Source organism: Sphaeramia orbicularis, chromosome 21, assembly GCF_902148855.1.
Source record: "Sphaeramia orbicularis chromosome 21, fSphaOr1.1, whole genome shotgun sequence".
NCBI classification, from domain to species: domain Eukaryota; kingdom Metazoa; phylum Chordata; class Actinopteri; order Kurtiformes; family Apogonidae; genus Sphaeramia; species Sphaeramia orbicularis.
Genome location: NC_043977.1, coordinates 45,141,993 through 45,155,496, shown reverse-complemented (window position 1 = coordinate 45,155,496; position 13,504 = coordinate 45,141,993). Strand labels below are relative to the sequence as shown.

Below are 13,504 nucleotides of genomic sequence, written 5' to 3'. Positions count from 1 at the left end.
ACAGACATCCACATCCACATTATCCCTTTGAACATCATTCCTTACATTAGTACCATTACTTCATGGTACCTAACAAAGTAGGTACACTCTCTGTTCATGCAGAGGTGGACCTTACAGACCCTGGAGACCACATTGGACCTGAGATTGTTGACTCATTGTCCTCACTGTAAGTGTTGTTGTCACTGTCCTTTAATATATGCGAAAATTTCCAAAAATAGTCACTTGCCCAATAAAGGATTAACAGCTACATGCTTAAGTACTAGGAAAATGAGAAAGCAGTAAAGACAACATTCCTACTCAGATGTCTCTCAACATTTGGATGACTTTCGTCTTAATTTATCGCAATGAAAGTGTTATGAAGGACACATTCAACATCAGTGAGTAAAAACACACTTGTCTATCACTTGTCTACTGAAGGGGTGGGAGTACTTGTATTTGAGATGTAATCCTAGGCGAGAGTTGACTCATAAATGATTTATTTAGACACAGAAATCAGAAATCATTTGGATAGCTTTGCTAAGAAAATGCAGATAGTACAAACACAAGCCCTGTCCATGTCTCTCATGTGTCTTTTTCCAGTTGGACGGAGTGGGTGGTCGATCCAGCAGATCAGTTTTATTACATCTGGCTCCAGGTCATGATCTTCCCCATTGTCTACAACTGGGTGATCATCATTTTGAGGTGCAAAAGCATAGAATAGAATAGAATAGAATACAATACAATACAATACAATACAATACAATGGGATAGAATAGAACAGAGCACAGTAGAATAGAATAGAATAGAATAGAATAGAATAGAATAGAATAGAATAGAATAGAATAGAATAGAATAGAATAGAATAGAAGAGCATTGTGTTGTGTTAGCTAGGAACACTCTGTCTTATTAAATGTCATTTGGCGTCTCTTTCTGATGGTGCTCCTTCAGGACATGTTTCAGTGCCATCGCCCTGAGTTACCTGCCAGTGTGGCTCACACTGGACTATCTGTCAGACCTCATGTATGCGGTGGACATGATCATCACCGTTCACACAGGTAAAGGCTTTATTTCTGTCAGTTAATTTAGGTTCCTTGAAGCAGACAAGTGTTGTTTGGAAGGAAACTTTTGAGTAAACTTACAGATTACAATTACCCCGTTTAATGCAACTATTTTTACTATTTTACTTTTTAACATGTTTTAAATGAAACCTGAAATGCATTTCATTTCAGCAATTCTACATGTATCTATATCCACTCATGATCATTTTCAGTTTTGTCTAGTTCTCTGAAATTCCACTCATATTAATTATTCAGTGGTTTTAACCACTCGGCCGAAAGGTATTGTAATCGTTTTGTCGTCTGTCTGTCTGTCCATTCAATACCATAATCACATTATCTGAAGAATGCATTGACATATCTGTCATATCCAAATTTATACTGTGGATGCATCTTGGCATAGAGCAGAAGCCTATTGAAAATAGGTGACCTTGACCTACTTTTTCAAGGTCAAATGGCCTTGTGCAGTTATAATATCTGAGTACTTTTACATTGAAATATATATGTAATAAGTTTTATACAAAGACAATGTAATCTATGTTATAGGGCAGTAACTTTCAACAGAATTGTACACCATATTCGGCCAAGAGGTATTAAAAAGTGCACAGTATGTTATGTTTATGGTTGGGTTTGGGTAATGACACCACTTGGTTGTTGAAAGGTACCAGGGATTCACAATCTGTGCATCATATTCTTACAATCAGTCCTCTCTGTTACAAACAAACTATAAGTAATGACAGACTTTTCAGTTTAGCAACTTTTTATTATTTTTTTTTTACTTAATAACATTTGTGCCATATTTTAAAGCATTCTATCAAGCCATTCTTGAGATATCGTATTTTAACCTCCTGAGACCCAGTAATGCATTTTTGTTCTCTATAGGGACTAAGAGTTTCACAGCTTTACTGTAAAAAAAAAAACCAAAGAACGTTGTCCACTGCAAAGGACATCTCATAAAAATTCTCAATCTGAATCTGTATCTGAAAAAAAATTTGTATCATGTGATGAGCGGACAAACCTTCTTGTACAGTTACATGGATAATACATTGATAAAACATGCAAATATGTTTAATCATAGTGTTCCATGCCATTCTCCATCTCCCTGCTGTTGTTTACTTCTCTTCTCTGGTGTTTAGCATTGAATAAAGACATGAATGATAATTAAATAATTGAATTCAAATGATGCATGGTCAGCCTCTTAACCCATTCTTCAATATCATCAAATGAGGGAATTGACCATTTACAGTTCTTTTCTACTCATATATCCAACTAATATAACTTCTGAGCTCTTGTGATATCATGTAAACTCAGTGTTACTTCACAAACTGAGCAGAAGGATACTCTCTGATAGTTCCTTTGTGGCAGTTTGTGCTCATGGTTTTCTTTGTGTTCTTCAGGTTACTTGGATCAGGGCATCCTCATCACAGACCTTACTCAGCTAAAGAAGCGCTACCTCCACTCTAAACGCTTTTTGAAGGAGCTGGTTTCCTTGCTTCCAACTGATTTCTTCTACTTTGTCTTTGGCATCCAAACTCCGCTGGTGAGGGTTAACCGCCTTCTGCGTATGTCACGGCTCGACGAGGCCCTGGATCGTATGGAGACGAGAACCTCTTACCCCAACACCTTTCGCATCTCCAAGCTCATGATCTACATCTTTGTGCTGATCCATTGGAATGCCTGTCTCTACTTTGCGCTGTCAAGCTACATTGGGTTTGGAAGCGACCACTGGGTTTACCCCAACATCTCCAATCCAGTGTTTGCATCCATGCGACGACAGTACATTTACTGCTTCTGGTTCTCTGCCCAGATTTTCACCACTGTAGGAGACACCCCACTCCCACGTAGGGAGGAGGAATACCTGTTTATGATTGCAGACCTTCTCATTGCTGTGCTGGTGTTTGCATCAATTGTTGGCAATGTTGGAAATGTCATTTCTAGCCTGAGGGACCGTGATAATGTGTTCTTCCCGAACCACGAACTGGTAAGTCAGCAAGCAGAAGAGTACCCCTGAGAGCTTCACCCTTTACAGGACACTCATACACTGTAAAAAATGCAGTGTCAATATTTCAGAGTCAAGCTATTTTAACCTAGATGGAGTATTTATAGCTCTATGGAGAGTAAACCAGCTCTAACACTACAGTTAAAAGTCGGTGTACATATACTACACATACATATATTTACACACACATCTATATAAATAATAAAAGTATATTATATACACACACACACACACACACACACATATATATATATATATATATATATATATGTACAGGGTGGGGAAGCAAAATTTACAATGAACATTTAGTTGTTTTTTCTCAGCAGGCACTATGTCAGTTGTTTTGAAACCAAACATATATTGATGTCATAATCATACCTAACACTATTATCCATACCTTTTCAGAAACTTTTGCCCATATGAGTAATCAGGAAAGCAAACGTCAAAGAGTGTGTGATTTGCTGAATGCACTCGTCACACCAAAGGAGATTTCAAAAATAGTTGGAGTGTCCATAAAGACTGTTTATAATGTAAAGAAGAGAATGACTATGAGCAAAACTATGACGACAAAGTCTGGAAGATACTATTAAAGAAGAATGGGAGAAGTTGTCACCCGAATATTTGAGGAACACTTGCACAAGTTTCAGGAAGCGTGTGAAGGCAGTTATTGAGAAAGAAGGAGGACACATAGAATAAAAACATTTTCTATTATGTCATTCTTGTGGCAAATAAATTCTCATGACTTTCAATAAACTAATTGGTCATACACTGTCTTTCAATCCCTGCCTCAAAATATTGTAAATTTTGCTTCCCCACCCTGTATATATATATATATATACACACAATATATACACACACAATGTATATGGAAATTTCCAAAAATAGTCCCTTGTCCGATAAAGACTTAAGTAAATTATTTTCTGAAAGTTTTGCAATCTCTTCCTACCTTTACCCTTTCAGGTGAAGGCCTACCTCCGTAGCCATCACATTAGCAAGGAGCTTCGACTGCGCATTGACAACTGGTACCAGCATCTTCACATAAACAAGAAAATCATGCGAGAGAATGAGATCCTGCAACAGCTGCCCCTCCACCTGAGGACAGAGATCGCAGTCAGCGTTCACCTGCCTACTCTCTCCAAAGTAACCATTTTCCAGAGCTGTGAGACCAGTTTACTGGAGGAACTGGTGCTTAAACTAACACCTCAGGTCAGGGGTTAAAAAAATTATGTAAAGTACAGCATTATTTTAAGATAGATATTAAAGGTGCCGTATAGGATTGTGGCCAAAACTGGTACTGCAATCACATTCAAAATACTGTAGAGTGTAGTATCCGGATAAGCGGTGGATAATGGATGGATGGATGTAGTATCCCCTCTCCCCTGCGCCTCCCCCCAGACTAGGGGTTGCCAGATCCAGCATGAACATTTACTACCAGCGTTTCCGCTAATCCTTGCCACCACACCATAAATTTCACACAAAAAAATCATCACCAGACTTATTATACATTTGTATAATATATAATAGACCAGGAAAAATGTCCTGCACACCCAAATGAAAGTTTGTACAGATTGAGGAGACAGGGAAAAGGTAAATGAGCCTTCAGTTTCACTTTTACTTCCGCGAAGTACTTGCGAACCCCCCCCCCCAGTATTATAAGTAGGACAGAAACCGTCCGACAACCCCCCTTCCCCTTCGGATTACACACCGCTACATGAAGAGATCACTTCCACAGAGAATACTGTACAACAAAGGAGCTACCATGGCAAGTAATAAGTCCTACACCAGTACGCAGTCTCTTCACCAGTCCCGGACCGGCAGTCTCTTCACTTGGGCCGGGAGAAGTGACCGCACCCCGGCTCTGGGAGAAGACACTGCCGATCTGGAACCAGGTGAAGAGACTGCAGCCCCAGCTCTTGATGGCTCTTATCGGGTAGTGAGACTAAAGGAGAGCCGGCGTCAGTCTTCAAATTCTTCTCCACTCTCATCCGTCTCCATGTTTCAAAATCATCTCCTATACATATCCTTGTTTTTTTTCTGTTGTTTTGTTTCTGTTTGTTTCTTTGTCAAGGCATATAAGAGGCCTTTTAGATTTATTAGCATCAGACATTTATGATCACAAATGTTCCAGCTGCAGCTCAGTGGGAACTGGCAACCTGGATGCCTGAACGCTACTGACTTGGTGATTGGCAGATAGGTGATGGGTGAAGCATCAGACCAAAACACAAAATGACAACATAAACATTATTTAGGGGCTGACACTTAGCTTTTCAAAAGCATATATTGTGGTTGGACTACTATGGTCAGTGATATCAGTATTTGAAATGAACATGATTCCTTAATGTCTGGTGACAGTCAGGGCCATTTTATGATTACTTGGAACATAAAATTCCTACATACTGCACCTTTAAGATAGAGAGTGTTAACATTGGAATTCACTCTGTGCTCAAATGTTTGCACTTTCATTACACTGAACATCACCATCTATCTGTCTGTCTACCTATACTGTATCAATCTATCTATAGTGAATATAAAACCAACAGAAATGAACATGAAAAATATGAACTTACAATACAATGAGCAAATTTAATAAATAACAATAACTGCATTAAAAATAATTCAAGTAGTATGTGAAAAATACTGACTATGATGTTCACGCTGTGTGATTTCAAGGTATAGAGAATATTCATTTATTCATTCATTCATTTTCTGAACCAGCTTTATCCTCATTAGGGTCACAGGGGTCACTGGAGCCTATCCCAGCTACTTATGGGCGAAGGCGGGGTACATCCTGGACATGTCGCCAGTTCATCACAGGGCTGACATATAGAGACAAACAATCACTCTCATATTCACACCTATGGGCAGTTTAGATTAACCAATTAACCTATCAGTGCATGTCTTTGGATGGTGGGAGGGTATAGAGAATATATGAATGTAAAATGTTATACATATAGTGCATTAATGCAGTGGTTCTCAATCTTTTTCTGTCGGCCCCCCTTTGGAGGACGAAAAATCTCCAGGCCTCCCTCAACCCCAACAACATTATAACAGCGGCCCAATTATAACTTTTACTGAAAGAAACATCAATATTGTAAAAATACTTTTTGCTTTTCCTTGAATAATTTGTTGTACAAATTAAAAGTAATTTAAATTTTTGCTTGAATAATACAAATAAATTCAACAAGACTGCTCCCCATGACTATATTTTTCCAAATCAAAATAGGAAATGCACAATTATCTTACAACTATGGCAATAAAGTTACTTTGTTTTTTTAGAACAACAAACAAATTTTGGTAACAAAGATGAATATTTTAACAATATCAGTGGCTGCAATGAGCCTGTTTCCATTACACATGTCAGAACACTAAAGTGCAAGCTGTGCAAACTGTACAAAAACAGAAACATTGCACATTTTCCAGTCCAATCCTTATCCATTCTCCAAACCTAAACTCTTGGTCTAGTCTAGAGACAGATCACCATGACAGTAGATTTGTTTTTTTGCACGTCCCTAAAATGAGTGCAGGTGCTCCAATGCTAAAACATTAGTTCCACCTGCTACATGTTCTAACCTGAAGAGAAAAAAACAGCCAGGGGAGATGCCATGCCCACCTTTGCCCCCCCCCCCCCCCCCCCAGGGTCCTGCCGCACAGTTTGACAAACACTGCATTAACCCATAAAGACTCAAATATCCACCGGTAACCAAAACCATCTACTGATCTAAAATGTTAAATAACTTTAAACCACTAATCCTGTCAATATGTTGAAATGCTGTAAAATGCAGTTTGTCATCTTTTGGTGGTCATCAGATATGACCCATTTGGATGTTCAGGGGCTCCGTAGTTACCATGGAAAGACCATCATCTTCTGCAACATTGATTCACCAGTAAAATCCATGGAGTTTGATCAATGACAGTGGATGAAAACACTTTGTTTATGTTCAGTTAATGATAGATTTTACTGAAAAAGTCACTTTTTCTTCAGTTTTCTCTGTTTTTGATATAATACCCCTTAAATCTAATCTTATCATAATGATTAAAGCACATGATCAGTAAATTAAATATAGGAAAATACCTGATTTTTACTGAAAAAAAGACAAAATATATAGGATAATATTATGATATATGGTGCTAAATCACTTAAGAAAAGTTAAATAGAGAGAAAATTCATCTGGGAACTGACACAAAAGTTGCTTTGGGTCTTTATGGGTTAATGAAACACATCAGGAAGAGGCACCATATGGTGTGTAGAATCTGTCTCAGTTGTTTCATCCTGGACCGTCTTGATGTAATGAATTATTTTGATCTTGAGGGTAAGAAGAGTCAGGCATGATCTTTCCTTTTTGCTTCAGGGTGCAGGAGTGGAGAATGTAGCCAGTCGAGCTCACGGAAAAACAAACAGTAATGTTGCATTCACTGACATGAGGCATTGGCCTACTTATTTAAAAATGTTTCTTTTTGTGGTTTGACCTACAGAGTCAAATTAATCAAGACATCCTGAGTGCAAACTGTGGCTCCTATAATCAACATGATCTATCTACATTTTATTTTGGCCAACTTTATTTAAAATATAATGTGTCCAAAATATTACCAGTCTGCTGCTTTGGATGCCACTCTCACTTTAACACAAGGCTTCACATCAACACTTGTAATCTGCATGACACCTGATAATGGTATGTAAGTTGTGTGATGACATCATGTTTAAAGACTGCATAGCAGTACGAGGAAGTCGTGTTAAGTAGTATTGATCTTTTGTGTGACTAACTTACTTAACCCATAAAGACCCAAACAAGCCCTGACAACCAAAATCATCTACCAGTATAAAATTTTTAATAACTTCTGATCCATTAATGCTATCAATACATGTAAATAATTGGTGTAAAATACAGTTTGTCATCTTTTCATGGTCATCAGATATGACCCATTAGGACATTTCATTGCTCCATAGTTACTGTGGAAACACCATCATCTTTGATTCACCAGCAAAACCCATGGAGTTACATCAATGACAGTGGATGGAGACACTTGGTTTATGTTCAGTTATTGATATCTTTGTTGAAAAAGCCAGTTTTTCTTCAGTTTTGTCTGTTTCTGATATAATAACCCCAACTTTAATCTGAGCTTTTATGAACAGCTACATGATCAGTGAATTAAATATAAGAAAATACTTGATTTTCACAGAAAATTCACAAAATACAGAAGACAATATTATAATAAATAGTGATAAATCACTTAAGAAAGGTTAAATAGAAAGAAAAATTCATTTGGGAACTGACACCAAAGTCACACTGGGTCTTTAAGGGTAAAAAAAAAAAACACCTTCAGTGACTTTATCAGTTGCAGGAATTTGTGATAACAGAGTGTAAACTGATTTCTGTCTGCTGTTAAAATGACAAACAGTGTGTAACATTAATCAATAAATCAAAGTGACATAAATATAAGCACATGAACATTCGCACAAGTTTAGGAAACAGGACAGCAGTTCACTTTATGGCTAATGATGTTGAAGAGTGTGAATATTAGGCTTTTGTTTTAAAGGTGTGTGTCATTCCCTTTCCCCTTCACTATCACAGGTGTTCAGTCCAGGAGAGTATGTCTGTCGAAAGGGAGATGTGGGCCATGAAATGTACATCATCAAAGAGGGAAAACTGGCGGTTGTAGCAGATGATGGAGTCACAGAATTTGCTGTACTGAGTGAAGGAAATTTCTTTGGGGAAATAAGTATCCTCAACATTAAAGGTAGGTTAAGGTCTCTGCTTATCATATGCATTTTACACATAGAGTAGATGAATATTCTTTACCATATTTACATACATTTCCTGTGTTAAACACCTGCTTATGGGCAAAATCCATGATAAAGAAATTTGTTGAACCGGAAAAAAGCAAAATGTAATCAAATGACTAAAATCTGTAATTGACACTAAAAGTTCTGGCCTAAGTTTTTTTTTGTTTTTTTTTTGCGATACAATTTTGAAAATATTTTTTTTATTTCCAGTATTTATTTTTGTCATTTTTTTTATATTTAAAATGTTCAACAAGTACGTTTCCATTATTAGATTTCATGTACATCCTGTAATTTCACAGTAGAAATTGTTTGTAGAATGGCAAAATGCAATACAAAAAAACAGCAATTTTCCAAAAGTTTTTTCATTTGCCCTTTTTTACCAGAGAATAAATGAGCATATAGAGGAAATGGAATATGTTTTTGAATACATCCTGACGCAGCGAACATTTAAGTCACATGATTGATCAGCTGATTGATCAGATGATCGCTGTGTTTTCCCAGGTATTCTGGTAAAACGTGTAATCCTGTCTAGTACGACAGATCATGTAGACTGATGGAGAGACTGAACACTGCAAAAATCTAAATCTTACCAAGTGTATTTTTCTCATTTCTAGTCAAAATATCTCATCACATTTAAAATAAGACATAATCACCTAAAGAGTAACTTTTCAGTGACATATAAGAACTTATTTTTAGACAACAGATCTTGAAAATCTTATTTTAAGAAATCTTACCAAGATAATTTTCACTTGTTCTATTGGCAGATTTTTTTTTTGCTTAATTCAAGATTTATTTATCTTTTTTTTTTTTTTTTTTTGCTTAATTCAAGCAAAAAATCTGCCAGTGGAACTAATGAAAATTATCTTGGTAAGATTTCTTAAAATAAGATTTTCTATTGTCTAAAAATAAGTTCTTTTATCTCACTGGAAAGTTACTCTTTCTGTGATTATGTCTTATTTTAAGTGTGATGAGACATTTTGACTAGAAATGAGAAAAATACACTTGGTGAGATTTCGATTTTTTCCAGCAAATTATTTCTATTCCTCTCATCTGTATAAAAGACATCACAGCTAGTGAATTTCAAAACAGCCACAGAATGTTCAGTTTCTTCTGCTGTGTTTATTAGAACCTTGTATAATGTAGCTAACAGCTCTACCTGAGGAGACACAACACAGACATGACTCACTCCAAAGCAGTTTACAGAAACACACATAGTTTGCTTTTTTCAGTTTTGTGACTGTTCAGAACTTTACTTCAAATTCGTGAACACCTTTTATGAAAACACATTATTTTTTTCAATATTTTTTTCAATAACTTTACTCAGATTCAGACTCAGTTCTGAAAAAATAGGATTTGAACTTTTCCTGCACTTTCTGAGATCAAGATCACAATTTGATCTTGAATTTGAGGTTGATGAATAACTTTTAATTACCTTTCTTCTAAATGAACAAATCGTTTTAGTCAAATTTGTCTCAATAACTTCTGTAATCATTTTACCCTTTATTGGGCAGCTGACTATTTTTGGTAATTTCCACCCACATTACAAGACAGTGACAGCAACAGTTAGAGTGAAAACAGTGGGTCAACAGTCTCAAATGTGGTCTGTAAGGTCCACCTCTGCATGAACTGTGAGTGTACCTGCTTTGTTAGGTACCATGAAGTAATGGTACTAATGTAAGGAATGATGTTCAAAGGGATAATGTGGATGTGGACAGATGTCTGGATCAGCACTTATGTTGTTTTAATGTAATGTAATTTTACCCCACCCACCAAAGGGGAGGCAAGGGGTACTGTTTTTGGTTCGGTTTGTTTGTTTGTTTGTCAACACTTAAGCAGCAAAACTATTGGTTGAATTCATACCAAAATGGGTTTTGGGATAAAGTAGGTCGAAATTCCAATTTTTTTAAAATTAATTTTTACAATATTTTTCCCCCATTTACTTTATAATGGGCAAATTTCAAATCTCTGTAGTAGCAAAACTATTGGTTGAATTCCCACCAAATTGGGTTGATAGATTGCCAGTGAGCCAGAAGAGATGTCATTACATTTTGGGAAAAGCAGTTAAAAGTTCACTTTTTTTTTATTAATTTTAAAAATATTTTTTTCAAATTTCAAATGTATATAAAACATCAATCTTGTTTCAATTTACTTCAAACTTGGCACATATATAAAAGCAATTGATATGCTGACATCAGCACATACGTAGACATTTTGACATCAGCTGGATTGATGCCAAAATAAGATACAATACAAGTGAGGGATGGGGTTTGTTGTGCCTGGAACCACTTGTTTGTTTCTTTGTTTGTTAACACTCTAGCAGCAAAACTATTGGTTGAATTAATACCAAATTAGGTTTATAGATTGCCAGTGACACAGAATAGATATCAATACATTTTGGAAAAAGTAGGTCAAAGTTCCAATTTTTTATGAATTATTTAATTCTTTTTTTTCCCATTTACTTATAATGGGCAAAATTTCAAATGTCTATAAAACATCAGTTTTATTTCAATTTACTTCAAACTTGGCACATATATAGAGGCAATTGAATATGCTGACATCAGCACACACATAGACATGATGACATCAGCTGGACTGATGCCAAAATAAGCTACAATACATGTGACGGGTGGGGTTTGTTGTGACTGGCACCACTTGCTATATATACAGGGTGGGGAAGTAAAATTTACAATGAACATTTAGTTGTTTTTTCTCAGCAGGCACTATGTCAATTGTTTTGAAACCAAACATATATTGATGTCATTATCATACCTAACACTATTATCCATAGCTTTTCAGAAACTTTTGCCCATATGAGTAATCAGGAAAGCAAACGTCAAAGAGTGTGTGATTTGCTGAATGCACTCGTCACACCAAAGGAGATTTCAAAAATAGTTGGAGTGTCCATAAAGACTGTTTATAATGTAAAGAAGAGAATGACTATGAGCAAAACTATTACGAGAAACTCTGGAAGATACTATTAAAGAAGAATGGGAGAAGTTGTCACCTGAATATTTGAGGAACACTTGCGCAAGTTTCAGGAAGCGTATGAAGGCAGTTATTGAGAAAGAAGGAGGACACATAGAATAAAAAACATTTTCTATTATGTAAATGTTCTTGTGGCAAATAAATTCTCATGACTTTCAATAAACTAATTGGTCATACACTGTCTTTCAATCCCTGCCTCAAAATATTGTAAATTTTGCTTCCCCATCCTGTACTTCTAAAAAGTTTTTTTTTTTGCCACATATGAGCAAGGAACCAAATACAGTAACTTCACTGGCCTTGATTTTTTACAAGATAAGAAAACATTTTGGAAATTTTCACAAAAGTAATTAAGTCATGTTATGTCCTCCAATAACACACTAAGGTTGAAATGTTGAATTTCAGAGTATTTCTATGAGTGAACTATAAAAGGTTAACAGTACAGTCCCATTCTAATATTTTGTTGTTTAGTCAAAGTTAGTTCTCTACAGTTTCAAGAGTTTCTTGCATGTGTCATTTCAGGTAACAAGTCAGGCAACCGTCGCACTGCCAACATCCGAAGCATCGGCTACTCAGACTTGTTCAGCTTGTCTAAAGAGGACCTGACAGATGTGCTGTCTGAGTTCCCTGCAGCCAAACGGCACCTGGAGGAGAAGGGCAGACAGATCCTCACTAAGATGGGCATGTTGGAGGAGAGTGGGGAGGGGGAGCAGGGGGAGGCCGAGAAAGTTGAAACCAAGATAAACAGGCTGCAGAAAAAGCTGGAGGTCTTGCAAACCAAACTGGCCCGACTTATGGTGGAGTTAGAGTCCAGCAACCGCAAGATGCAGGCCAGGGTGGAGCAGCTGGAGTGGGAGGTGGCAGCGCTGGACACTGAGCTGCCGGAGACAGACGACAGGGAAGATGGAGGGGATGGGGGGGAGCACAGAAGAGGAGAAGGAGTTGGAGGGGAGGTTGAATGGCAGCGAGAGGAAGCAGAGGGAGAGGAAGAGCATGGTTCAGATACAAAAGTAAAGAAACAAGGACAGGGGGAAGATAACAGTAATGATGTAACCAAAGAGGGGGATGGAGAGAGCACTAAAAGTACTAAAGAAAACCCGGAAAGTGAAGTGAAAGACGTGAATGAAGAAGAAAAGAAAAGACAAGATGAAGGAAGGAAAAACAAAGAAAAAGGGGATGATAGACCAGGGAAAGGGGATGGAGCTGAGATTGTACATGAAGAGAAGAAAGAAGAGAAAAATGGAGAGGACAAACATGATGAGAAGAAGGAAAAGGCTAAGGAAGGTTCAGACAAAAAGGACGAATGAGGGAAAAGGATAAAAGGTCATATTAATAGAATCAAACCAAAGTAACTAAAATAGATGAAAATAATTGTTATATGTGTGTGTCTTTGTGGATATGTCTCATATGAATAAAACTGAATCAACACTTCAAAGTTTTCTGCAATGCAACTGTGCACCCCTAGATGGCAGCATTATATGTAATTTTGTAAATACATTACTTACTTTGAAATTGGATTTGAGTACTGTACCTTCATTTTAACACTAACCTGGCTAGAGTGGGCTATGATCGAATATTATTCATCCTAGTATTCAGTGACTCTTTTATTATCTTTTATTATTTTAACATCTATTATTGGGTTGGAGTTTTTTCCGCATTACCATCATCATCATAATCTGAGCTACCAGTATCTCCAATAAAACTGTA

The 13,504-nt window shown here is 36.8% G+C and overlaps 1 protein-coding gene across 1 annotated transcript; it reads left to right on the top strand.

The window, feature by feature from the left end:
• Positions 1–622: 622 nt before the first annotated feature.
• Positions 623–13,104, top strand: cnga4 (cyclic nucleotide gated channel subunit alpha 4). The gene is made up of 6 exons (XM_030124354.1): positions 623–681; positions 928–1,034; positions 2,432–3,015; positions 3,994–4,239; positions 8,604–8,769; positions 12,320–13,104. The coding sequence occupies exons 1-6, from the start codon at positions 638–640 to the stop codon at positions 13,102–13,104; spliced, it is 1,932 nt and encodes a 643-aa protein (XP_029980214.1). The 5' UTR covers positions 623–637.
• Positions 13,105–13,504: the final 400 nt, after the last annotated feature.